The sequence below is a fragment of the Mauremys mutica genome, chromosome 1, assembly GCF_020497125.1.
Source record: "Mauremys mutica isolate MM-2020 ecotype Southern chromosome 1, ASM2049712v1, whole genome shotgun sequence".
In the NCBI taxonomy this organism is placed as follows: domain Eukaryota; kingdom Metazoa; phylum Chordata; order Testudines; family Geoemydidae; genus Mauremys; species Mauremys mutica.
In genome coordinates, this window is record NC_059072.1 from 232,116,771 (window position 1) to 232,142,728 (window position 25,958).

Below are 25,958 nucleotides of genomic sequence, written 5' to 3' on the forward strand. Positions count from 1 at the left end.
AGAACATTCCTTGCCTACACGTATAGCAGTCTAAGGGAAATCTGCTTTATTCATCAATATTACAGTATGGAAAATTCCTGTAGAGAAGGATAGCCTTTCTATGGAATCTTTAAAACAACTTTTAGAATCTAATAGAATTACCGTGGTAGAATTCTATAAGATAGTTACCAAAGTCTATGGAAAGATACTATTCATTATGAAATGCTGCAGGGTTTTAAAGTAACACCTATAGAATCCTATTGGTTTCATCCCTATACAATTCTATAGGAGTTTCTCATAGGATATTTTATTCTTGGTTTGATTTTGGTCTTTTCTGGTATGTAGATGTGGCATCTATCTTTTTTCCACAGGCTTCGATTCAGCAAGGTACCCAAGCTTGTGCCTAACTTTAAGCAAGTGACTATGGTTATTGAGTAGTCCTATATGCATGTGCTAAGTATCTTGTTGGGTTGGGCCTCAGTATCTACTGCAGTAGTTGGTTCTATCTTGGAAACAAAGACAAGGTACATCACTTCTTGTTTCACATGTTTAACTCTGGTAGAAAATTTTCCTAACGGGGATGGGATTATGGTGACACAAGACCTCCTCTCCATCAGGGGAACTACAACCAGCACTACCCAAAATGTGGATGGACCCTGCATATTTTAGGGTCGGCCTTCAGGGCAAGTCTATGCTTAAAACATTGCATCGGTGTAGCTACACCAATGCAGCAGCACCACTGTAGCGCTTTAATGAAGATGCTCTAAGCTGATGGGAGAGAGGTCTCCCATCAGCATAGTTAATCCAGGGAGGCAGTAGCTATGTCAACGGGAAAAGCTCTCCTGCCAACATAGCACTGTCTACACAGGGAGTTAGGTCAGTTAACTACATCGTGCAGGAGTATGGATTTTTCACACCCCAGAGCAACATAGTTATACCAATATAGGTCTGTAGTGTAGACCAGACCTCAGTTTTCTCTGTGTTCTTCAATATGCTACAAATTCTAAGCTTTTATTGTGGTTTTTTTAAACCTAACTCATTACACTGTAAAGATACAGCTGCCACACTGCAAACAGATGTGCTGCTGTCCCTTGATCTCAATTTTACAAACAATTCTCTCTAGACAAAAAGCAGCAGCTGCAAAGTTGGGAACTCATTCCTTCCCCAACCAGTTCATCTAATTAGCATATAAATTAGCTCAATATTAAGAGATGTGCCTAAATCACAATCCTGGATCCAAGCACCACTGAAATTTGGACAATTTTGGATCTGGCTATTAACTTAACAGCTGTCCCTGTTTATCATAAAGGACCCAACTGTGACAAACTTGCAACATCTGGGACAAACCTTATGGAATAAAAATAAACGTTATTGAATTAGGATAACCCCTTCTGAATTAGGTTTAATACCTTTGGGATCTATGGTTTTAAAATATAGTTGTATATGTGCTCTTGTGGAATTGTATGTAACTTCTCTTGAAGGAGGGGGATGCTAATGTAATTCCTCTGGTTATCAACCTCTTTGAAGCCACCCCCTGGAGAGGTTCACATATGCTAGTTCAAACTGGATTCTCCAGAAACCAACAGCCAAGGAAAGGATTTTTGGATAACTAGCCTGGTAGTAAATTGACTTGGAGCCTTCTTCCCGATCCAGCAGATTGACAGGATCCCTGGTCCACGCAGGGCCCCAGTCCTTGGGGTACAGTTGTAAGCACTAGGCCTATTGAGGCCCCATGGAACTGGTTGCTTGTTCTGAGCTGAAGCTCAGTGATTAACTGGCAACCATAAGGAAACTCCTTGGGTGAGGTGTTGAAGGACTGCTCCTGCCAGAGTCTATGTTAGGGTCCGGGTGCTGTCTGGTCACCTTATTAGCATGCATGTAGGTTATTGGGTTTTTAAAAATGTTTTCTCTCTAGTGCTTTTACGTTAAGAATAAAATAGGCATGCATAAAAAGAGCTTTGTGGGCAGTCACACTGTTAGCTGTCTCTGAAGAGAAAGCAAGCAGGACTGCTTTGGCAGCCTGTCTCCGCTGTGAAAACACAGTGATTGCCAGGAACTGTTCGGCCTGGAAATACCCTGGTCAGGAGAAAGAGATGCATGTCTCTGCCCAAGAGAGGTGATGGCCGGGGAGCCGGAAGCCTCAGAGTGAGTCCCTTGGTGTATCATTTGTGTGTGTGTGGGGGGGGGGGAATATAGGTGCAGTTGCCCAGAACTGTGACAACAACTAAAACTTTAGAGCTGAACACCCTAACCTTGAGAAGTTGAGATCTGGATCCAGATAAAAACTTGATCCTGAGTCAATTTCTGCTATTTTTTGAGCACAGGCAATTGCTTTTTGTCTCTTTCTTTTAAATAAAAATAAAATACAAAAGTACAAAAGTCACGTGAAACAAACCTTTTGCTAATGCAAATTAATGTTACAAAGTTAAAATGACAAAAAAGTCAGGAAAGGAAAAATGTAAGGTTCTACTAGCAGTGTTAATTTTGCCATATTTCTTGTCTGACTCTCTGCTCCAGGCTTAGACAACCTGAACCTGCGCTGCAATATGACACTCATATGTTTGAAGTGTTTACAGGATTGGGGCCTTAGCATTTTCTCTTTCAGTTTTTCTGGTTTCATATATTACTGATAATGTTGTAAAATGTATTCTTTAAAATATACACAGATATACTACATGCCCAATGCACTGTAAGAGGTGCTGTTGTATAATAAATTCACTATTGCCTAACTATGTTTTTAATTTTGTAGTCTTATTGTTGCCTTAGGATTTTTTTAAACACACAGTTACTTTAAATAAGATAAGCCTCATATATCTTAAGGATATATCTTGTGCAAAAATATATATCCAAAAACAAGGAAGGGAGACAGTGGCATTGGAACAATTTGTATAGTGGGGGTGCTGAAAGCCATTGAACAAAGCTGTAAACCAGAGTTTCTCAAACAGGGGTCACCGCTTCTATAGGGAAAGCCCCTGGTGGGCCGGGCCAGTTTACCTGCCCCGTCCGCAGGTCCGGCTGATCGTGGCTCCCACTGGCCGCGGATCGCTGCTCCGGGAAATGGGAGTTGCTGAAAGCGGCGGCCAGTAAGTCCCTCGGCCCGCGCTGCTTCCAGCAGCTCCCATTGGCCCAGAGCAGTGATCCACGGCCAGTGGGAGCCGTGATCAGCCAGACCTGTGGATGAGGCAGGTAAACACACTGGCCTGGCCCACCAGGGGCTTTCCCTACAGAAGCGGCGACCCCTGTTTGAGAAACCCTGCTGTAAACCCTGTATATGATGGAAACCTCTTCAAGCCGGAGGGTGCTTCCTCACCCCCCAGCACCCTTAGTTCCAGCACCCAAAAGGGAGAAAAACTACTGTTCTTTGATTTTCTGTTTCAGAGTTTATTAAGATATGCACATGCTAAAAAACTTATTTAAACGACTTTTCATTTGCTCTTATAAAATAGTAATAAAGCTTAACATCTTAGCAGAGCATTTTGGTCCTCAAAAGAAAGTTAGTTAAATGTTACAAGAAAAATTAAATATAACCAAACATGAATAGGATGGTCCTTCTAGTTTTGCTTTTCAGCTTTTGGTATGTGGCAGACCTGATGATTCTGACAAAATGAAAAATGGGCCATGGGCATTCTGTAAAAAAAATTACCTGGTCTATAGGGGAGATATGATGTAAATGTTTTATACATTGCCTGTGTTTATCATCCAGTGAAGTGATGTCAGTGAACCCAAATGTTCACTGGTTCTGCTACTCATTATGAAGTTTAACACCCCAGCAACTGATTTCACCATTGATGCATTATTTAGAGTTAGGGTGACCAAATGTCCCTATTTTATAGGGACAGTTCTGATATTTGGGGCTTATTACCCCCAACCCTGATTTCTCATGTTTGCTATCCGGTCACCCTATTTAGGGTACACCCCTCGAGACAGAAAAACTGATAACTTAACCGTACTAAGGAAGAAATCCAGTTGACCCTATGACTTAAGCATTACTTTAAAAACAAAAAACAAAAGCCCAGAGATGCACTTCACTCCTAATTGACATGGGTGACCCCGGCGATTTCAACGTGAATACTCACATGAGTAAGGCAAGCAGAATTTGGCTCCAAATTAATAAGAAGGTCAGAAGACAATTTTAAAAAAACAATATAATTTTGATGGGGTTGGGGCGGGGGGAAGAGAGGGAGCTACCAAAAAAAAAAGTAGTTTTCATATTATGATATGAAGGTATAAGCCCTGATTCTGCATACACTTAAGCACATTATTAACTTTACGCATGTCACTATTCCCATTTGGGGTCACACATGGTAAATTTAATGTATTGCATTATCCTCTATGCACGTGCACATACACACACACACAGTCTTTTTTGGGAAGGGTTGTTTGGTTACACACAGGCTCTGATTTATAGCTGGTTTCACTCACTTTTCTGATTCATCCCCACCTGTTATTTTTAACTCATTCTGCACCCTCTTGTTTTTCATTCCTCACCTTTCCAGAAAATCCAAAAGGCAGGTGTACTGTGAAAGGTTTTCCCTGCTTTTCAGGAGAAACTGGTATTAGGGGCACAGCTGGCTCCCAACCTGATCATTAGGCAACCCAGCATGTTCACCTGGGCCCAATGATCCTCCCCTGCCCCCCAATGGTTGCACTTCCTAATTGGGCAGGGGAACCAGCAGTTTGCTACTTGAGCCTTGCAGCAGCAGCACAGAGACTGCTCAATGCGTACCATGCCCGCAGCTGTGCTTACCCTGCTCTCACTTCTGCTTCTTGCTCCAGCCCTTGTTACAACCTGCTTCTAATCCAGGGGTCGGCAAACTTCAGCACACGGCCACTGGCGGGCTGTGAAACATTTTGTTTACATTGACCGTCCACAGGCACAGCCCCCCCACAGCTCCTAGTGGCCGCTTGCAGTTCACTGTTGCCCGCCAATGGGAGCTGAGGGAAACGGCGCAGGCCTCAGGGACATACTGGCCACTGCTTCCTGCAGCTCCCATTGGCCGGGAACGGCAAACTGCGGCCACTGGGAGCTGCGGGGGGCCATGCCTTCGGATGGTCAATGTAAACAAAATGTCTTGTGGCCTGCCAGCGGATTACCCTGATGAGCCGTGTGCCGAAGGCTGCCACCCCTGTTCTAGTCCTTGCTCCAAGCCCTGCTCCTGCCTTGCTCCCATCCCTTTTCCTACTTGAGCCCCAGAATGTACCTGCTCTATTCGGGTTTCTGAATCCTGACTACACCTCTGGCTACATCTGACTATGATTCCCACTTACCCTTCAGCTTAGGCTTTGGCTTCCGATTCCAGTTCTGACCTTTGGTTTGGCTCCTCGATCCTGACTCTAGCTTCACCCTTGGACTGTTACTTGTTTCCTGGATCTAAGCTTGTCATTACCTGACATATGTTTTAGGAAATTTGTTAAAACATTTATTATTTACTCAATAGACTGAAGCTGTTCCGGTCTGTTATGCACTAATGTAATTAGAACACAGCTGTAGAAGAATCTGAACAAAGAGCTGTGAGGAGGGAATGTAGGTTTGGCCTGTAGACAACAGTATAACATCTGTGTCTTAGCCATTATTAGTCTACCAAATGTAATAGGCAAGATTTATGGATGCTATTGCAAAATTTATTTTTGTTTTTTTCCAGTCAAAATCATTCTTTGGTTATATAAGGGAGGGAGGGGCATTTTTACATATTTGTATAACTCTGGAACTGCTGCACTCACTGTGTGCTCTTTATAATGGAAATGTTTGGATTCTAACTCAGCTATAAAAATCTTGCTGCAGGCTTAAACTCAACAGACAAGGCCACAGTCAAAAGTGATTGTGTGTGTGTGTCAGAGTGGTCTTAATGGTCAAGTTATATAAACCCCTGAAAAAACAAGAGGGAATAATGATGGGCCCTTAACTCTGACAGCACAGATACTGCCATTATGATACAGGTCAGACGCCTCGCAACATCAGTGTAACAATAGCAGAGCAAAAGATAGGGAGGAAAGATGGCAAGCACTGTGGAAATCCTGCAGTCGCCTTATACAAAGAAAGGCCCTGATGGAAAGTCACAATTCAGGGGCTGAAGTACAAGATAGCATAGGAAAATAAATGTAGTTAAAATAATGCAAATTCAAATATCTTGTCAGACTTCAGCCACTTAATCAAAGAGCTTCTTTGAGATGTACAGCGAAGTATGTCTTCCTTCTTTTTTCCATGAAATATGCTTGGAATTCCCCTTGTTTGTGGTCTAGGAAAAAATTAGAACTATGCTGGCAGGGTGCTCCCCTGAGGACTCTTAAGCAATAAAAAGGCTCTGTTCATGGCAATAAAAATAATGCATACTGTGTCTTCATGAGCTGGCATCATGCCAGCTCCTTTTATTTCTCATTCACAAACTGAAACTTGGGAGCACTTCATTCAGATCTCAGATTAGCTGTAGTCTTCTCTGCTTCTCAGCTCGTAGTAAGGTTTAGGTGGAAATCCTGTTTACAGAACAGGTTGATAAGTACTTTAGTAAAGCAGCCCCTCTTTATCATCAGAGTTCTGACATACGCTGTTTATAATAAGGTATCTACTTTGGATTATGTTTACCTATGCTGAATATATTTGCATAATACCCAGTACAATAGAAAAAACAGGTAAAATAATATGCAGAGTTCATCCCTCACAACACAGCATTCAGTAATGGAATTTGAGGTGAGAGTTGATTATCTACCATTGTATTGGGGTGTGTGGGGGGCGGAGGAGGCAGTGAGGGAGTAGGAGAAAAGAAGGTAGGAGTGAGTTTATTAGGGTCATCATGAGAGGGCAAGAAGCTTCTCTTGGACACAGGAAGCCAGTGACAGAATTTAAGAAAAGTGGTGGCATAGTTGGAGTGATGGGAAAATTACTTTTACACCAGTGTTATGGGGCGACATAAGAGGAAAAACTGGAAAACAGAAAGTTTCTGGTGAGACATGACCCAGGCCTGGACTAGGGATTTAGATGGGCAAACTCCTGCTAATTTCCCCTTGTCAGGAACGTGTCTTTGTGATTCCCGTGCTGGTTTAGCCAGAGGTTGGGATTGCAATGTATCATGGGAGGCACAGTCCAGCTAGAGAGCCCAGCCCAGAGAGGATGGAAGGGGCATAATGCACATGAACTACTGCTTCCCTGAGGCATGACATGGAAAGCACATATTAATGTCAAACTGACCCAAAATGAAACAGTTCATTTCGATCAAGCAAACCAAGATGTGTTGATTTGGGTTGATCTGACACAAATATTTTGTTTTGATCTTCTCAACCGAAAAATTTCAGTAAAATTATTAGATATTGGTTAGGGTTTTTTTTATATAGAAAATTCCTGACCAGTTCAAGCAATGTTTCTTAAGAATTGCATGTATCATTTCAGCTGGTTTCTCTTTCCTCTAATCCTTTTTCTGATTATCTTATAAAGCAGTGAACAAATATTAAATGTTTTACTTTATTATTAAAACTAAGGTAGCTGCTAACAGCTACAAAATAGCTACAAAAATATTTTTCCTCCCTCCCCCATCCCCTTGCATTCCATTTAATTATAAGCAATTACTCAGCGTCTTTCTGACTTTCTTTCTTTAAGTCCTAGAAGTAATTGAGATTTGTATATTTTGATGGATGAGCAGGAATAAATGACTTGAAGGAACTTGTTATTGTTGGTGAGAGTAATTAGTGATCTCTTTAAGCTGTGCACAAACCTTAAAGGAAGGGTTTACGGCATTTGTTTCCTAAGACAGTTGTTAATGAGCGAGAGGTACTTTCTCATTATTGTTGTTCAGGTGAATTATGATCATGCTCTATCTTTGTTTTAGGAATCATGTTAGTACAGAGTTTGCTGTTACTGTGTGTCTCTCAAACAAGGTATTTTTATTCAGATCACAAATGAATACTAGGCAGTAAACATTCGAAGTTTGTGGTTGCTCAAACCTCAAAAGAAAAAAAAAAGGGCAAAAATACCTGTGGTTGACCACACTCTTCAAGGCCCAATACAAACCACAGGGTATTCTCAAACAGGGTACAAAAGTCCACAGAGTTTATTGAGGCAGTTCCCCACACACACCCTGCAACAGTCTCAATAGGCCCCTCAGGCCTGTCCCAAGCAGCACGGTATTCCTTTTTGTAGTAAAGCAAATAAATAGTTTAAAAAACAAACTCAGTAGTCCTGTGTGAAGTCTACTTTCTTCCAGAAACATTTCTACTAGACAGTCATTTTTTCCATTAATGCAGAAGTAGAGAGCTCACTAAGCCAGTCTGTGTATGGGGGAGGTATTGCAGATTTCCATTTTGTCAAATTCACTCTTTGGCTACTAAAATAGTTACAGCAATCCTTTTCTCAATGTTACTAGTAATACCAACTCATCCAGCACCCCTAAAATACACAGGCTTGGAGAAAGAAAAATAGCAACATTTAAAGTTGTCAAAAGAGCACTGAATATAGTGTTCCAGAACACATGCATTTTTGACAGATATATAGATGTGTGAAAGGTTGGCATGGGGCTGTTTGCATATCCAACATTCACTGCCTGTTGCTAATCAACCCTTAAATGCTCTGGAGTCCAGTGATACCTGTTTAATATCTTGTTCTGGAATAATTGCAAACATAAGGAGATTGAAGTATCTTTCACATTAAGCCAGATATCCTGCCAGGTTTCTGTTGAGATTGTAAGGCCAAGATTTTTCCCATTTTTCTTTGAAACTGAGATTGAGAGGGTAATGCCAAGCATTAAGCCACCTATAAGTAATTCCTACAAAGTGACTTGTATTTCCATATTTCTTAACATGTTATTCTTGAGGTGAGAGTTGAAGCAGACCAATTGTCCCCTATCTTTGCCTGAATCCTTGAGCATAGCCCCTGAAAGAAGGAACTGTGAATAACGGTAGCTGATATTTGTTGTATATGTAAATCGAAGGAGGCCAGTTTATCATCTTGGATTATATCTTTAATTTTTGGTAATTCTTTTCCTATCCAAATTGTCTTAAACATGGAGTTGGCCTTGATCCTAAGACACAGGTTATCCTATAGTGGTACAAGAAGCAAATTACTAAAATTGGATGTGATAATCATCTTAACACATTTCAGGATTCCTTGTGTAGCTGTAAAGATTGGATTTTACCTTTAAGGGTTTCAGTAGCCTCTTAAAGTGTATAAAAGAAGAGAGGGAACCATGTGGCATAGCTAAGATTTTTTTTAAATCTCAAACCAGGCTAATGTTTGTATAGAACTACCGAAGAGGAACCATCCTACAATATGACACATTTGGAATGCTAGATCATAGAGATCCATATCTGGCAACCCCATACTTCCAGTTGCCCAGGATTTTTAAAGTGTCTTGTGTGACAAGAGTGGCTGTTGTTTTTTAAAATTTCATATTAATAGGCTTCTCATGCAATTAATACAAGCACAGAGCAAGGGACAGAGCTTGAAAAGCAATAGGAGAATGATATAAGTTATTCTGGGACAGATATTCATTTTGGCTATTTCTGTTCTCCCCAGTAAGGATAGAGGGGGATACTTCCTCTCTACATCCTTGGAAATTTCTTTTAATATATAGTCCATATTTATAGAAAAAATTTTGGGAAGATCAGGACAAATTTTAAATAAATAAGCTAATTCCTTGTTTATTTGAAATAGAAAATGTTGAAACTGAGAAGGATCTAGTCTTTGGAATAAATCACAAGCAATTGATATAACCAAGTTAATATGAAAACCAGAGATCATTCAAAAAATATCAACTGCATTCAATAATGATGGGATTGATGAGGATGGATTCTTCCCAAAGATGTCATCAGTTTATAAACTGATTTTGTATTGTTCCCAGTTTATAGTCATACTTTCAATGGCTGAATGCTCTGATGTGTGTACTTTGCCAGTGGCTCAAGAGTGAGATGAGAAAGAAAAGGTGAGAGGAGACAGCCCTGTTGTCTCTTGACTAGAATCAAATTGGTTGTCTGATTTATATAAAGCTTGATAGAATTGCTTAAATTGATTATTTAAATCTATTGGTTCAAGGATGGCACTGGAATCTTCTTGTAATAATAAGAACAAAATAATGTTGTTGGCTAATTCCATCTTAAGTCTTGCCAAGTAGTTTACCTGCTTTATCTCCCCATTCATAATATATTTGACCCCGCTGAGAGCAAATTTGATAAGCATTCATTATATTTATATTTGGCATTTATTAGAGAACTTAGGAGGTTTTCATTATTTCAGCCAGTCTTATGCCCTTCTCTGCAACTCATAGATTTTCTTATTCAGAGAGCTAGTAATTTGAGCCTCTCTCCTTTTGAGAGGCATATTTTATCCATTCATCCCTCACAGTAGCTTCCCAAAAGATGGTATCTGAGGTAACTGAGTGCTTATTTTCTTTTCTGAAGTTAGAAATGACTGAATCAACTGTGGAACAACATTTTTGCATCTTTTAGTAGCAGAGCATTCATCTTTCTCCTAGACTATTTTAATGGTGTGTAACCAGCATCTATGGTAGATATTAAGGCTGTCAATTAATCACTGTTAACTCAAGCAATTATCTCAAAACAAATTACCTTGGTAAAAAAATTAATCATGATTAATCACAGTTAAACAATAATAGAATACCAATTGAAATTTATTATAAATATTTTTGAACGTTTTTCTACATTTTCAAATACCCAAAAGATACCTGATTTGCCTGTTGTTGTGCTTTGAAGACTCACAAGTCACAGGATATTTGACTGAAATTGCTCTTGCTGAAGCAATCAATGAAGGTCTCTTCAGGCCTGAAGGAAACAGGTACCAGAACACACCAGACGATGGACAAAAAAATAAAATCCATGAGCACCCCCATCAAGTAGACATGTGACATTCAAAACCAGCAGGGAGGAGACCCAGGCACCAAAGACCCTGCGCTGAAGTCAACATAATTGGCACTGAAGACATAGTATCATAGAACTGGAAGGGACTTCGAGAGGTCATCTAGACAAGTCCCCTGCACTCATGACAGAACTAAGTATTATCTAAACCATCCCTGACAGGTGATTGTCCAACCTGCTCTTAAAAATCTCCAGTGATGAAGATTCCACAACCTTCCTAGGCAATTTATTCCAGTGCTTAACCATCCTGACAGTTAGGAAGTTTTTTCTTAATATCCAACCTAAACCTCCCTTGCTGCAATTTAAGCCCATTGCTTCTTGTTCTATCCTCAGAGGTTAAGAAGAACAGCTTTTTCTCCGTCTCCTTGTAACAGCCTTTTATATACTTGAAAACTGTTATCATGTCCCCTCTGAGTCTCCTCTTTTCCATCATCTGCTCGTAAGCCAACATTATTGGCATTGAAGTGGGTGCCAAGTCCAGCAGCAAGAGAGACTGCCCTGAGAATTAAATCAGAGACTGTAGGCAGAGCTCAATGTCTTTGCAGAGGGAAGACCACACTTGGCCTCCAGGAAGAAAGCCACTAAGCCCAAATGGAGTGGAGGGCTAATGACAAGAAGACACCTATCATCTCTTCACAGAGGGAAACTTCCTACCGCTGACTGCAGAAGTACTGATGTCAATGTCAATATTGTCAGAGTCACTGTTGCCACCAGACATGTCCCTGGAGGAATCCAAAAGGACCTCAGTTCTGAGACAATTACTGGCACTGATGTGCAGACCCAGTGCACCTTTGTGCTGCCTCTAAAGGGAAATCTACTCCTCCTGTCTATCACAGTGGCACATGTTCTTGCCTCTTTCCAGTAGAGAACCCTCGTTCCTGAGATCCACGGGTGAGACCACAGAAAGAACCAAGTGGCTTTCCTTACAGACCTCAGCCATAACCACACTGGGAATGACACTGGACTAGCCAGTGCCAGACCAGCCAGCCATATCCATATAGCATGCCATCATGAATTTATTGGGCTTAGTCGGGTCTACTTCCTCACACTTCCAGGAGTCAATCTCCATTCCATTCCAGAAAGAGGCAGAGATTATACTCACAAATGACATCCCTAGCTAGACCACTGACACTGAACAGAAGAGAATGCCAAGAACTTTCAGATATGGGACCTGAGGAGAAACAGCAATAATATCCTGCCTCACCATCCAAGGACTTTTATTGTTCATCACCTGATGAAGCAGTGACTCTATCAGTGCCAACTGACTTCCTGTCATTTCAAGAATTACTTTATAAGAATTGCAGATGCCAGAAATATACATGTCTGTCATACAAGAAAAATCTCATCAGTTGTTTGACATGCTGGCAACTTCAGGCCCAGCTAGAATTGCCCTTCCAATAAATGAAGGACTGCTAAGGTCCTCGGCAAACACCTGCCACGAGTATGATCCTAGGAACACCACAGCGCCAGGTGGCAAGGGGTTCCCTGATACGTAACAATAAAACTTAGTTGGCCTGACCAGCTCACTGCAACTCGCATGCTGTTGTCATAATATTTAAAACGTCTTGGAATATCATTGAAAACTAAGAACTTGATGGCCACTAATATTACTATGAAATGTATGTAACAATGCTACATGTGAAATTATGGATACTCACTGATTTTATGTTCTGAAGCCTGCAAAAGGAGGCAAAACATTTTTCCAGAGGAAGGAAAAAGGCAAACACCTCTTTGTCTCAACTGCAAATTGAACTAAGCATGATCAGGGACAGGGACAATAGGCTACTTATTTGCATCAGAGATTGTAGGAAAATCATTTGCATTGGGGAAAAAAAATCACAGGAGACTGAAAATTAGCATGGTGTCAGCTCCCTGGTGGACAAAAAAACTGAACCCCCAGGATGGCTCTCTTATTTTGAAGACAAAGAAACTTTGGGGATATAAGGAACTGCTGAAAGCCTCTGGGATATCCATCACCTGGGAGAACAAAAAAGCCAGTGCTTTGTATCTAAGCTGGGTCATCCTGCTAAACAACTTGGAGAATGCTGACAACTTGGTGTGAGTAAGAAACTATGTTAGGCAAAACTGGATCTTGGTAGAATCAAGTTCTAGGCACTAGAAAGCATGTTGTTATTGTTGTGTGTGTAATCTTTTCATATCCTGTTCACTCTTGCTTGAAATCACTTAAATCTATGCTATTTGTTACTAAATTTATTCTTAGTTTTACTACAAACCATCTCAGTGCTGTGTTTTAAGGTGAAGTGTATCACCCCAGCTATGCTAACAAGCTGTTGTATGTACTGGCTCTTTGGATGGAGTGAACGTGGTGTTACCTCTGCGAGTGTCTTTCAGAAGGACTGGACACTGCAATGGAGATTATTTTGGCGGGGAGACTCGGGACTGGAAGTGTTGTTGGGGGTCACCCTGTGAAGAGTAAGTGGGCTAGTGAGATCATTGTGCTGTGAGCATTCTGCTGGAGTGAGGGCTCTGAGACAAAGCTGCACAGCACATTTTAGATGGTTACAGAACTTCTAACTAGTCTGAGTGAACCTCCAAAGCACCACAACCATCCACCACAAAATGGTTGAAGAAGAGGTACCAAGTCACTCAAACAAGGGTCTGAGTACTTCTGTGCCCACCCCAGCCCAAACTCCTCAGCCATGTCAGCAGTGCAGGAGAAATCCAAGTCCAACAAAATCACCCCAAAGGATAAGGGCCCAGAAAGCTTGATTATTCATGAGGATATTGTATTCCTCTGCCTCCCTTCAGCTACAGGTGGAAAATTATCAGGCCCATCTGGCTTTTTTTTCTTTTCTTTTTTTTTTGCGCCTGGGAGAGGGTGACACGCTTTCTGTTAAAGCTCCCACCTGATAACAGCCAAAAGCTCAAAGAGAGAATCAGAAAGGGACAGTTAGTAGCCAAAATCCTCCTACAATGCTTCAGACACCGTGGCCAGATCCATGGCCATGGCGGAGATGACGTAAAGAGCTTCCTGGCTTCAGACATCAGGTATTCCCAAAGAAGTGCAAGCCCTTTGAAGGCATGGCCCGATTCAGTGAGCACAGAGATAACCCTGTACACTGCTTAAAGACTAAGGCTACCTTCAGTTGTGCCAAGTTTATGGGGGTTCAACTAGCAGAGGCCCTCTTAGGCAGACTAGACATCTGGCTATTTTAGAAGTTTTCAGGACCTCCTCTGGTTCCTTCAATGTCTGGTGGCAGCGGCGGTGGCAGTGGGAGGGGATGAGGCTAGTGGGGCTGCCCAGTGGAGGAGGGCAGCTGCCAGATGGGGCTCCGAGGAACAGGCTGCCAGGGAAGTGTTCCTGCCTTCTTCCCAGCTGCTCCCCACCCATGGCACAGGTAAGATTGTGGCAATGGCTCAGAGCTGCTCCTGGTGGCACTGCCAGCACTGGTGGGACTTCAGCCCCACATAGGGTCTGCTGCCTGGGCAGTTCCTGGCCTCTGCTCCAGGTGTCACTTCAATGGCAAGGAGCTAATCTGAAAAGATGTGTGGGGGTCAGACTGGGGGATGTGGGGCTTGCTGAGAGCCAGACAGGAGGTGCAGACTGGGATGGCAGAGAGTAGGGGACCAAGCGGCGGATGCCTGGGTCTCATTCTGGTTGAGCTGAGCAGCTCCAGGGGAGGGGTTTCAGGGGGTACCCAGCCCTGGGCGGGGGGATGCGGAGCAGGTCCCCAGCCCCAGGGGTAAAGTGGGAGGCTACAGGATGAGTAAGCTGGTGAGGGGGGGGCCTTCACCTATTCTTGGGTCAGGGCCCTCCAGGGCTTTGTTACGGGACTGAGTGGAATCAAAATTCCTCAAGAGCTTCTTGCATACTTACCCACCTGTTAGAGAACTTAATCAACATTGTCATCCTGATACTCACAGAACCTCCTTTTAGGCAGCTGCCGGATTGCTCAGCATATCATCCTACCCTCAAGAGGGTTTTTCTGGTTGCTCTCTCTCTATGGCTCTGAGGGTCAGTGAGCTTGAAGCCTTCATGGCTTAGACTCATACATCCTTTCGTAGAGACAAGGCAGTGCTCAGACCACACCCTACATTCATCTTGGTTGTGGTCTCAGACTTTCACCTAAAATCAGTCAACTTACTGGCCTTCTTCCCCAAACCACACTCAATACAGGAAGAAAATAAGCTAACATGCTTTGGGCATTTCAAGAGCCTGGCTCTATTATGTTAACAAGACCACACCTTTTAGACTACCTCTCCACCTCTTTGTGGCCATATCTGGCTCATTGAAAGGTCAAGTCAGAATCCCTGATCATGTACTGTGTTGTATATCTGCCATCTATCAGATAGCTGGTAAGACCACTCCCTCTGAATGTCAAGGCACAGCCCGACAGCATCTTCAGCCTGCTTCAGAAATCTCTGAGATCTGCAAGGCAGCAACACAGATATTTGTTCGACATCATCACCTTGACATGGCAGCCAGCCTTCTGATGCGAAGCTTGGGAAAGCCATTCTTAAATTATCATTTAATGAATGCAGCAGCAACTTCTCATTCCCACTATCCTGAGTCCATACTGATACTGTTTACCGGTCACCTACAGTGGGATCCACACTAGCATTTGAAGAAAGAATAGGTTCTTTGCCTACTGTGTGACTGGTTCTTTAAGATGTTGTAGTCTGTATGGATCCCACACCCTGTTCTCTGTGCAAAATCTTCAGCAACACAGGCTTTGAATTGCAAAGGAACATGAGGAGGCACAGGGCTTGTGTGTGGCCCCAATGGACACTGCTATTCAAAAGACTCCTATTTTGAGCACACAAGGGGCATGTGCAGCTACAGTGAGCTTCACACTGACTACATCTCGAAGAAGCACAGTTACTGTCGTGTAAGTAACCATTTTTTAGTTTTCCTTCTGATCCTGAAAAAAACCGAACACCACTATCTATGCCTCAGCTGCTGCCACATATGTGGTTATAGAAAACAACAAAATAACTCTTCTAGCATCATTTTCGTCAAATTTAGTGTTTATTTTGTTAGTCAAAGGCATACACATGTCTCTGGAACGTAATGGCACCGTGATTTTCGTGGTCTTTATCAGAATATTCCAAACACTTGATGTGAAGGCTTTTTTGCTGCAAATCTTACAAGAATAGATGTTTCATGAGATTTCTGATCTTTTTAAATTCTGATTGGGTTGGAAATATTTGAAGACAGCCTTTTTTATGATGCTTAGTCACTTATCAATCTGCTCCCAATAGTGGTTCAGAGGCATGTAAAATGACAATATTTTAAAAGTAACAGACACTTTCCAAGCTCAGAAAAAGTTTGATTGGATTCTCTCTTCGGTCAGATGTTGGTGTCATTTGACCCAAACTGGTTCAACTATCCTGACTTAATGGAGACGTCATTCACAAAATTCTTAGGTAGCCTGTATAAGTTGGTTTATTTTTGTACTGACTTTTTTTTAAACCTGCTCTGAAACTGTCTCTAAATCCAGATTTCCTGGTTAGAGAAAAACATCGATAAGACCTAGAAAACAAAAACAAAGCCTGTGGCACTCTTGAAATGGGACATGACCGTCCCAATTTAGAATAAAGTTGTAGATCTATTCAGAGGGCAAGCTGATTAATCACATATTTCCAAAGGCACAGTTTGTCATAATTGATAAAATCAGTGTTGCATTCAGACTAGAAAAAATCTGAAAGAGTTTTATTCCAATTTTCTAGAGAATGCTAGTTTGTGCCTCACATAGTATCAGACAGGCATAAAAGGGAAGAAGTTTGATCTCACAGCACACATCCAGTCTCATCATCCAAAGAGACAAATGAGAAGAAAATGCCTTTTTGTTGCTGATTATCATTCATTATCCCTTATATTTCCATTACATTGTTCTCATGTGTTGGTGTCTCAGTGCATTGATAAGATGATAATTTTTATACCATGAGCTAATTGTCCTATTTGGATAAGTTTAAAGACAAGTTCTTAAAATGGACTTTAAGAAATATCTTAGAATAATAGATAATTTACACATTAAGCCATTAAGGAAATGGAGGCAGACAGTGTCTTTTGATGGTTATGGAAATATTGTGTGGGCACAAATACAGAATAACATTGGGAAACTGAATTACAGTATCAATTATTTTATGAAAACAGTTCACTCAGCTACTTTTTTTTATGCCTAGTCTCAAGCTATGATAATGGTTAGGCTTCTGGTGTTCTGAGACCACTCTGTTGATCACGCTGACTAATATTGTCTCATAGTTTCTTTGTACTTGCAGTCTGTCTGTTGTTTCTTGTCTTGTACTTAGATTGTCAGTGCCTCAGACAGGGACCATGTTTCTGCCAGGAGGGCTCCTATGCAGACCCAACCACAAGTTAAAGCTGCCAACCTCTGATGAACTCCAGAGGGAGAGCTGTGCTCCCATGAAGCAAATCTTGCTAGGAGACCACAAAACACTTTTGGCTCAGAGATGTGAATTACACAGTTAAACTAAACTTCTGTGCTAGGGAAGATAATGGAGCAAGTAATTAAGGAAATCTGCAAACACTTGGAAGGTAGTAAGGTGATAGGGAATAGCCAGCATGGATTTGTAAAGAACAAATCATGTCAAACCAATCTGATAGCTTTCTTTGATAGGATAACGAGTCTTGTGGATAAGGGAGAAGCAGTGGACGTGCTATACCTAGACTTTAGTAAGGCATTTGATACAGTCTCGCATGATATTCTTATCAATAAACTAGGCAAATGCAACTTAGATGGGGCTACTATAAGGTGGGTGCATAACTGGCTGGATAACCGTACTCAGAAAGTAGTTATTAATGGTTCCCACTCCTGCTGGAAAGATATAACAAGTGTGGTTCCGCAGGTGTCTGTTTTGAGACCGGCTCTGTTCAATATCTTCATCAATGACTTAGATACTGGCATAGAAAGTACACTTATTAAGTTTGCAGATGATACCAAACTGGGAGGGATTGCGACTGCTTTGGAGGATAGGGTCATAATTCAAAATGATCTGGACAAATTGGAGAAATAGTCTGAGGGTAAACAGGATGCAGTTTAATAAAGACAAATGCAAAGTGCTCCACTTAGGAAGGAACACACGCTAAATATGAGTCAACAGTGTGATGCTGTTGCTAAAAAAGCAAACATGATTCTGGGATGCATTAACAGGTTTGTTGTGAGCAAGACACGAGAAGTCATTCTTCCTCTCTACTCTGCGCTGGTTAGGCCTCAACTGGAGTATTGTGTCCAGTTCTGGACACCGCATTTCAAGAAAGATGTGGAGAAATTGGAGAGGGTCCAGAGAAGAGCAACAAGAATGATTAAAGGTCTAGAGAACATGACCTATGAAGGAAGGCTGAAAGAATTGGGCCTGTTTAGTTTGGAAAAGAGAAGACTGAGAGGGGACATGATAGCAGTTTTCGGGTATCTAAAAGGGTGTCATAAGGAGGAGGGAGAAAACTTGTTCATCTTAGCCTCTAAGGATAGAAAAAGAAGCAATGGGCTTAAACTGAAGCAAGGGAGGTTTAGGTTGGACATTAGGAAAAAGTTCCTAACTGTCAGGGTGGTTAAACACTGGAATAAACTGCCTAGGGAGGTTGTGGAATCTCCATCTCTGGAGATATTTAAGAGTAGGTTAGATAAATGTCTATCAGGGATGGTCTAGACAGTGTTTGGTCCTGCCATGCGGGCAGGGGACTGTACTCTATGACCTCTTGAGGTCCCTTCCAGCCCTAGAATCTAGGTGTGAGGTTAGCCCTGTGAGTTCACTCTTTCCCAAATTAAGGTTGAGCTAGCAGCAGAAGATTGGCTGTAATTGAGTTGCCCATTGTGTTATAATTTGGTGATTTACCAAACATCTGCTAAGGACTTTGAAACCACCACAACCATTTTGCTTATGACCTAAACCACAATTTGACTCAAGTCTCTGAATAGCAAGTCTAGGCAGCCTCTCAGAGAGCAGAACTCTTTCCAAGACAGTTCTCAGTTGTAGGGGAACTAAAAATAGCTGCCCTAATTTCTCGCATTGCTCTGAGGAGCACCCATTTTTCTCTACTTTCCCACTCACTCTTGAAGCTCAGCCTAGCAGTCATCTTTCTATTTGGAAAAAAATTGAGGTGCTCCCTGAAGAGCCTGTTAGTCAGCAAGATGGATCACTGTGTTGTGGCAACATGGGACAACCCTGTTTCCTGAGGGGCCTGGGTGTGTTGCAACTTACGTCCAAAGCATTCCTAACCCCTACAAGATCACAGAACAAGAAACCAACCTCTGGCTACTGTGACCACTCATTGATGGAAACACAGGCCACTGCTGTTACCTTGTCCTTCCATCCTATCCTACACCTCAACCCCCGTTTGTTTAGTTTAGTTTACCTGTTGCACATTTTCTACATCTTAGATTGGGAGAACTGTCTTCTAGTTATCAGTTTGCATAGAGCCTGTTTAGAGTCCCTAGGCAGTGCAGAAATAAAAATGATTATTTCATTGTGATAATAATAACAGGACTAGAGTCAGACCTTGTCTCTTGTATGGCAGCAGAGAACAATATCATGTAGCCAAAGCACAAAGCCATACCAGTCTGTTTTAAGTAAATTTCGTAGTATAAAATAGCAATGTTGTAAAATGATTCTTTCAACCTAATATTTTATAGCTTTATAAAATAACAGTTAAGGCCCCAATTCAGCAGGGAATGTAGGCTCAGACATAACTTTTTAAGTTCATGAATAGTCCCATTGGCTTCACTGGTTCTTAAAGTCAGTTAGGCATGTGCTTAATTAAGTACCATGTTGTGAATAGGGCCTATGTAGCCTGCAAATATAATAAGATAATGTATCAATATTTCAGAAAGGGAATCAGAAAAACATAGAAAATGAACTAGCGTTTTTAATAGTAGTCTTGGACATGCTTTCCAAAAATTTTGAAATATATTTTCCACTTTAATAATTTTGTATAAGCTATAAAAATTGGATATGTGTTCAAAAGAATTTTTAAAAATTTCTAGTTTCAAAGAAAAGAGAAATCTGTTTATTGAATAAGGGATCAAAAAGGAAACGTTTTGGAACCATTTTATTATTCATATAATTTTGGTGGATGCATCTTAATTTTTTTCCCTTTCTTAAACAAACTTGGCACTAAATAAAACATTGTTGGGTATATTTTGCCCTCGTGTGACTCCCCTGATGTCTGGAGAGTTACACTGTAGATGAATTTGGTCCTATAGGCTAATTTAATCAGTGATCGAAATGGTGATAGAAATTACACATTGAGTGGAAGCTAGTCAGAAATCCTATTTATGCGATAAAGTAATTAACCTAAACACCAGCTCAACCATGACATAAGTGAGCACTGACATAAAAAAAGTTGTACCCTTTTATACCAAGACTGAGTTTTACCCTAATTTGCACCAGTTTGGGATTCCTTGCTTTGTCAAAAGGAATTTCAATCCATCTAGTTAACTAGAAGTCAGAAGAAGGGCAGGGTTGTGGTTAGAAAATAGTACAATTGGTTAAAAGCAATTCTGCAGAGGTACAGGATGACAAAAGTGACCAGTAGGAACACGCATCAGGAGACCAGGTCGCAGGTGGTCATGCCTAGTGGTCAGAGCCAAAGTCAGAATCAAATCCAAGGGTCAAGACAAAATCAGAACCAAGACCAAGGGTCAGAACTATAGTCAGAGCCCAAATGCCAGAGCCAAGTGTAAAGACTGAGTCAGAGCCAGGAATCAGAGCCAAGGGTGAGAAATGGATTACCCGGAGTCAGGGAAAGCAGGGCTGGTTCCAAGGCAGCAGCAAGGCTGGAACTGGACTGGAATACAGCCAGGTGAAGGGCAGGGTCCAGGCTTGGAGCAGGGCAGGAACAGGACTTGGAGTGAGGTGAGCACATGGAGGCAGAGAAGCTGCAGACAGGGGCATTGAGTAGCCACAAAACCTCTGCAGCTGCTGGCCTTTAGGGCAAGCCACCTGACTGCCTGAGCCAATCATGGCTCTGCTGTGGCCCAGCTGCATTGACTGACAGCCTGACAACTGAGCAGGCAGAGCTGCGGGTGCTCATTTCTATAATATAATAATAATTGGAGATATACCAATCTCCTAGAACTGGAAGGGACCTTGAAAGGTCATTGAGTCCAGCCCCCTGCCTTCACTAGCAGGACCAAGTACTGATTTTTGCCCCAGATCCCTAAGTGGCCCCCTCAAGAATTAAACTCATAACACTGGGTTTAAGCAGGCCAATGCTCAAACCACTGAGCTATCCCTCCTCCCTCCAGGCCCACGTCTCCACTTCACCTATGTCAGGGCAAACATCTCCAGCACTCAGTGGCACCACTTAGCTTCCCCCCCACCCCCCTCCAGGGTTATTGGACCAAACAGCATTTCAATATTGAAAATAGATTTAAGTATTATAAACCTCTATTAATGCTTAAGCCTATGGTATAAGTGGCTAAACCTTGATTGTTATGGCAATAAAATCTGGGTTTTGTACCCTACAGTTAGGCTGACCGGCATAAAGGCTGTTCACGTAAGAGGGAACTTTGTAAAATTGGCCCTGATCCAATAACGGGTTTAAGCATGTGCTTAAATTTAAGTACAAGGGACTATTAATGTGCTTAAAGGTCGATACATGTTTAAATACTTTGCTGGATTAGGGTCCTTTTTGTAATCTCCGGGCAAGGAGCTGTCAGGTTACTTATCTGTAAATTTCATTCTTGTTGCACTGTATAAATACTATAATGTAAAGATAAGGTACAACAGCCTACCCTCCATTTCCTTAATCATTGTGTTCTATAGTTTAAAATTCAAACATTATAAAGAACAGTGTCTACACTGTATATTCCTTCTGTCAACTAGTGATACACTCTGAAACAACCATTGTTATACTTCTGGTTTCTCGTATGTAAAATATATAAAAAAAGAGCTGATTGAAAAGTGGTATTCTTCCCACCCACCCAACACCCCTGGAAAATTTTGACTTTAAACTGAAAAACTGAAAATCCAAAAACTTTTTAACTGAAATAAAAGAAAAGAAAAAACCTTTTCTGTTTTTTTGGGGGGGGCACTTGGGGTAGCTTTTTTTAAATTTTTTTTTACACAAAGTAGAAATTTTGCACAGAGACCAAACGTTTTCCATGGATGTTTTTATGTCCCCTCCCCACCCCAACCCATCAGCACCATCACCACCAGTTTTCCATTAAAAAACAGTTTTGACAAAAAAAAATTGACCAGCCCTAAGAGCGCTCTCTCTCTCTCTCTCTGTCTAATCACAATTATTTTAACACTATTTTGTTACTGAGAAGAATGGGAAGAATCTCAAACACACCTAATGTATTAAATCATTGATCTTTTTCATGGACTGTGGTAATAAGCTACATAAGCTGTGGTAATAAGCTACATAAATGTTCTTTATCTGAACCCTACTTAGGGCTTGATTCTGTGAGGGCTAAGCACCCAGTGAAGGATGGTGAGGGCTCTCAACGCTCACTGATGTCAACTAGAGTAGAGGTTACACAGCACCTGACAGGCCGTATTTGACTTCGGTTAGAAATAGTGATGAGTTTGTCTGTACAGTGATACATTATTCAAAAGTCCAGACAGAGCACTTTCATATCCATATTTCACAAGGTCCAGAAGAGAGAAAGTAAACAGAACAAAATTTATGAAACAAAATGAAAAATGCAAAAAAAATTTTAGAAATGATAATTTTAAATTAAAAATAAAATGAAAAAGACCAGAACTTTTCTAACCAAGGTGACTTGCTCTTCAGGTGAATGCATCGCGACAAGAAACGAAGCTGACAGAGGAATGTGACCTGCTCATTGAAATAATCCAACAGAGACGACAAATTATTGGAACCAAAATAAAGGAAGGGAAGGTAAGAGCTCTTCCCCTGATAGTTCAAATGGGTCAGCAGTGTTTCTTCATGCTCTGCAACTTCCGTGAGTTCTCGACTTAATGTGCTATTAATACACACTTACAAGAGTCTTTGGATACTCCTTCCCATCTGTCACTTTTAGGTGAATGGAGATGCTGTCTGTTGTCTGTATTGGGTAAACATTCAGTCATCACTTAAAACTTATTGAGTGTTATTTAGTGTTAAGTATCAGAGGGGTAGCCGTGTTAGTCTGGTTCTGTAGAAGCAGCAAAGAATCCTGTGGCACCTTATAGACTAACAGACGTTTTGCAGCATGAGCTTTCGTGGGTGAATACCCACTTCTTCGGATGCAAGTGGGTATTCACCCATGAAAGCTCATGCTGCAAAACGTCTGTTAGTCTATAAGGTGCCACAGGATTCTTTGCTGCATTTAGTGTTAATCTAACCTTATGCGATTTTGGTGCTTAAGGTTCTTTTTTTGTGATGTAATATGATTTTAAAAAATCAAACAATTTATATAACATTTTCCAACAAGGATGTGATTTCACTTATCAAAAGATATTAATAAAATGAGGGACTTCAGATTCAGAAATCTGAAGGCATTTGCCGATAGCAAGAATTTACTATATCACAGGATTTGCTCTCCAGTCATCTGCATTAATATTTTATTCCGTATAAACCTAAATTATTTATTAAAGACATTTATACAAAATAACTCTACAGACGAGAGCAATTACTTTCAAGATAACACTTTTTTAAAGATTGCAATGGGGAATTTTAACTTGGATTTTACAGAAAATGGTTTGAGATTTTTACTGTCTAAAAATATTGGGAATGTAAATTCAATGCCATTGCTTTACTAATAACTGCAGGACAGTGATTGTTAGTGTAAACCTAATGAATAAGGCGAATCTCAGATATACATTCAAGTTTAAAATTGATCTAGCTACCTGCTAAATTAAGGAACATCTTAGTTTTAGATCATTATTCTTGTTTCTTTTGGAGCATTGCATTTATTCTTTAGCTGCTAAAGTAGCTGGAAGAGTGAAACAAACTCTTCTTGTGTGGGAAAAGCTCAGACAAGGAATATAGTCAAGGGCAGGTTAAATGGTTCACTTAGCTGTCAAGATATTCCAATTAACTTGAAATAAAAAAGGCTGTAGGCAAGGGCTGACTTCAACATGTTTGAAGACCACAGTTCCCATTTGTTATTTGACAGATCTTGAATTTCTTCATAATGTTAACAAAATACATCTCCCTTCAGGATGTAGTAAGCCAGCCTTCTGCATAATCTTCTTTCTGCATACATTGAGCCCAACCCTACTGCTGTCAAAGTTCATGGCAAACTTCCTATTCATTCAGAGCTGCCCATTATGCATATAGATTTCATCTTTAAAAGATCCTATACCAGATTCCGATCTCAATTACACCAGTGAAAATTTATAGATTTCATTAGTTACTTTGGATTTTGTCCAGTGTAACTAGGATCAGACTCTGCCCCATTCTTTTTTCTGTTTTAAAAAAATAGACGTCTAATAACCCCATAAATACTTGAAAAATATCTGGCTCCTTCCTAAAATCTGCACCACTTGCACACTCTGGATTGTTTTGATGAGGCTCTTCATTACCGATAAGGTTGCTGCTGCTGATGATTTGTTTTTAAGAAATATTTTAAAACAAATATTAAAGACCTGTTTGTGCCCAGCCCCCTCATGGGAATGTGAGGCCACAAGCAGGCCTCCAGAGGCCAGGCACAATGGGAGTCCTTGCACAACACTGGAAAAGTTTCTACCTGTTTTCCAACAATGGTGTAACAGCTATACCAGTACTACCAACGGGGTAAGCACTGGTATAGACAGGGGTCAGGGATTTTTATCAACGTGTCATGAAAACCTGCTCAGAGCTGCTGGAAAACAAGTACAAAATGTTCTAGTTTAGGTCTATCCAAGGAGCCCAGAGATAGAGTTATCACCTGTATATGCTAGCCTTTGCTAATGGGTCAAGGCAGGGGTGTAGCCATGTCCTGTCCCTCCCTCCTTCACACTGAGCAGCAAAGCCATAGAACAGAGTGCATGTTGAACCCTCTTTAAAGAAGGCACATCAGCTATTCCACAAAGGAGTTCTAGGAGGCACAAGACTGCCAAACCGGGGCGGCTCTACCTTTTTGGCCGCCCCAAGCAGTCATGCGCGGGAGGCGCCCCGGAGCCGCGGGAGCAGCGGACCTCCCGCGGGCATGACTGCGGAGGGTCCGCTGGTCGCGCGGCTCGGCTGGACCTCCCGCAGCTGCGGACGGTTCGCAGGTCCGGCGGCTCCGCTTGAGCTGCCGCAGTCATGCCTGCGGGAGGTCCAGCCGAGCCGCGGGACCAGCGAACCGTCCGCAGTCATGCCTGCGGGAGGTCCACTGGAGCCGCGGGACGAGCGCCCCCTCCGCAGTCATGCCTGCGGCAGGTCTGGTCGTCTCGGGGCTCCGGTGGACCTCCCGCAGGCATGACTGCGGCAGGTCCGCCGGCCCAGCCTGCTGCCCCCCCGGGAAAGGGCCGCCCCACGCGCGTGCTTGCTGCGCTGGGGTCTGGAGCCGGCCCTGCTGCCAAACTCCCCTTTGGCCCGTGACTGTGGCTAGAGAGCTATGGACTCCAGACTGGAGCTCCAGCTCTTGTTATAAGGAAGAGGGCTCTGACATGGGACTGTGGCTATGTGCAACAGCTAGCCCTTAATGCACTGTTGTATACTTGTGTAATCACGTGAAGTGTACTTAACTAAATTAGGCATTTAAATGTCAGATGAGATGTGTTAAGTACAGAGGACATTCCTGCAGTAGAGGAAGGGAGGTTCTTCCTTTCCAGATTTATCATCTATTGTTTATATAAAGAAGCTGAAAAATACTAGTTCAGACATTGGGCCTGCCAACCAGGAAAGTGTCCTCTGGTGCCTAAAGTGCATTGTGTGACATTTCTTCAGTTAATGACTTGGTTTGTTAATGAACACCACAGTAAAGAGCTGAACAAAACTTGCATGTTCAGGCAGTGAACGTGTCACTGCCTAGGGCAGTATATGCTGAAATGCTGTCTCTTCATGAACGCACACATAGAGCATGTCTTGCTCTGCATAGAACAACCCCCAACATACGTACAGTATCTAAACAAATGGCTCCTCTCCTAGCTATCTACCTACCCCCGTACAGTGTGTTCATGAGAAACAATCAATTAAATGAGGGTTGGATTGTGCCCCTTGCCTCACATGAGTTACCTACTGGCTTCAGTGGGACTCCTCCTGTAAGTGCTCACCAACGTGAGTA

General features: G+C 41.8%; 1 protein-coding gene across 4 annotated transcripts in view; it reads left to right on the plus strand.

Annotated features, from left to right (window-relative positions):
* MID1 (midline 1) overlaps nucleotides 1–25,958 on the plus strand; it is a 350,223-nt gene that overhangs the window by 287,403 nt on the left and 36,862 nt on the right. For all 4 annotated transcript variants that reach the window (XM_044988836.1, XM_044988757.1, XM_044988916.1 and 1 more), the window contains one exon: nucleotides 22,556–22,663. In XM_044988836.1, the coding sequence (XP_044844771.1) occupies nucleotides 22,556–22,663 (108 nt within the window). The remainder of the gene's footprint in view (nucleotides 1–22,555; nucleotides 22,664–25,958) is intronic.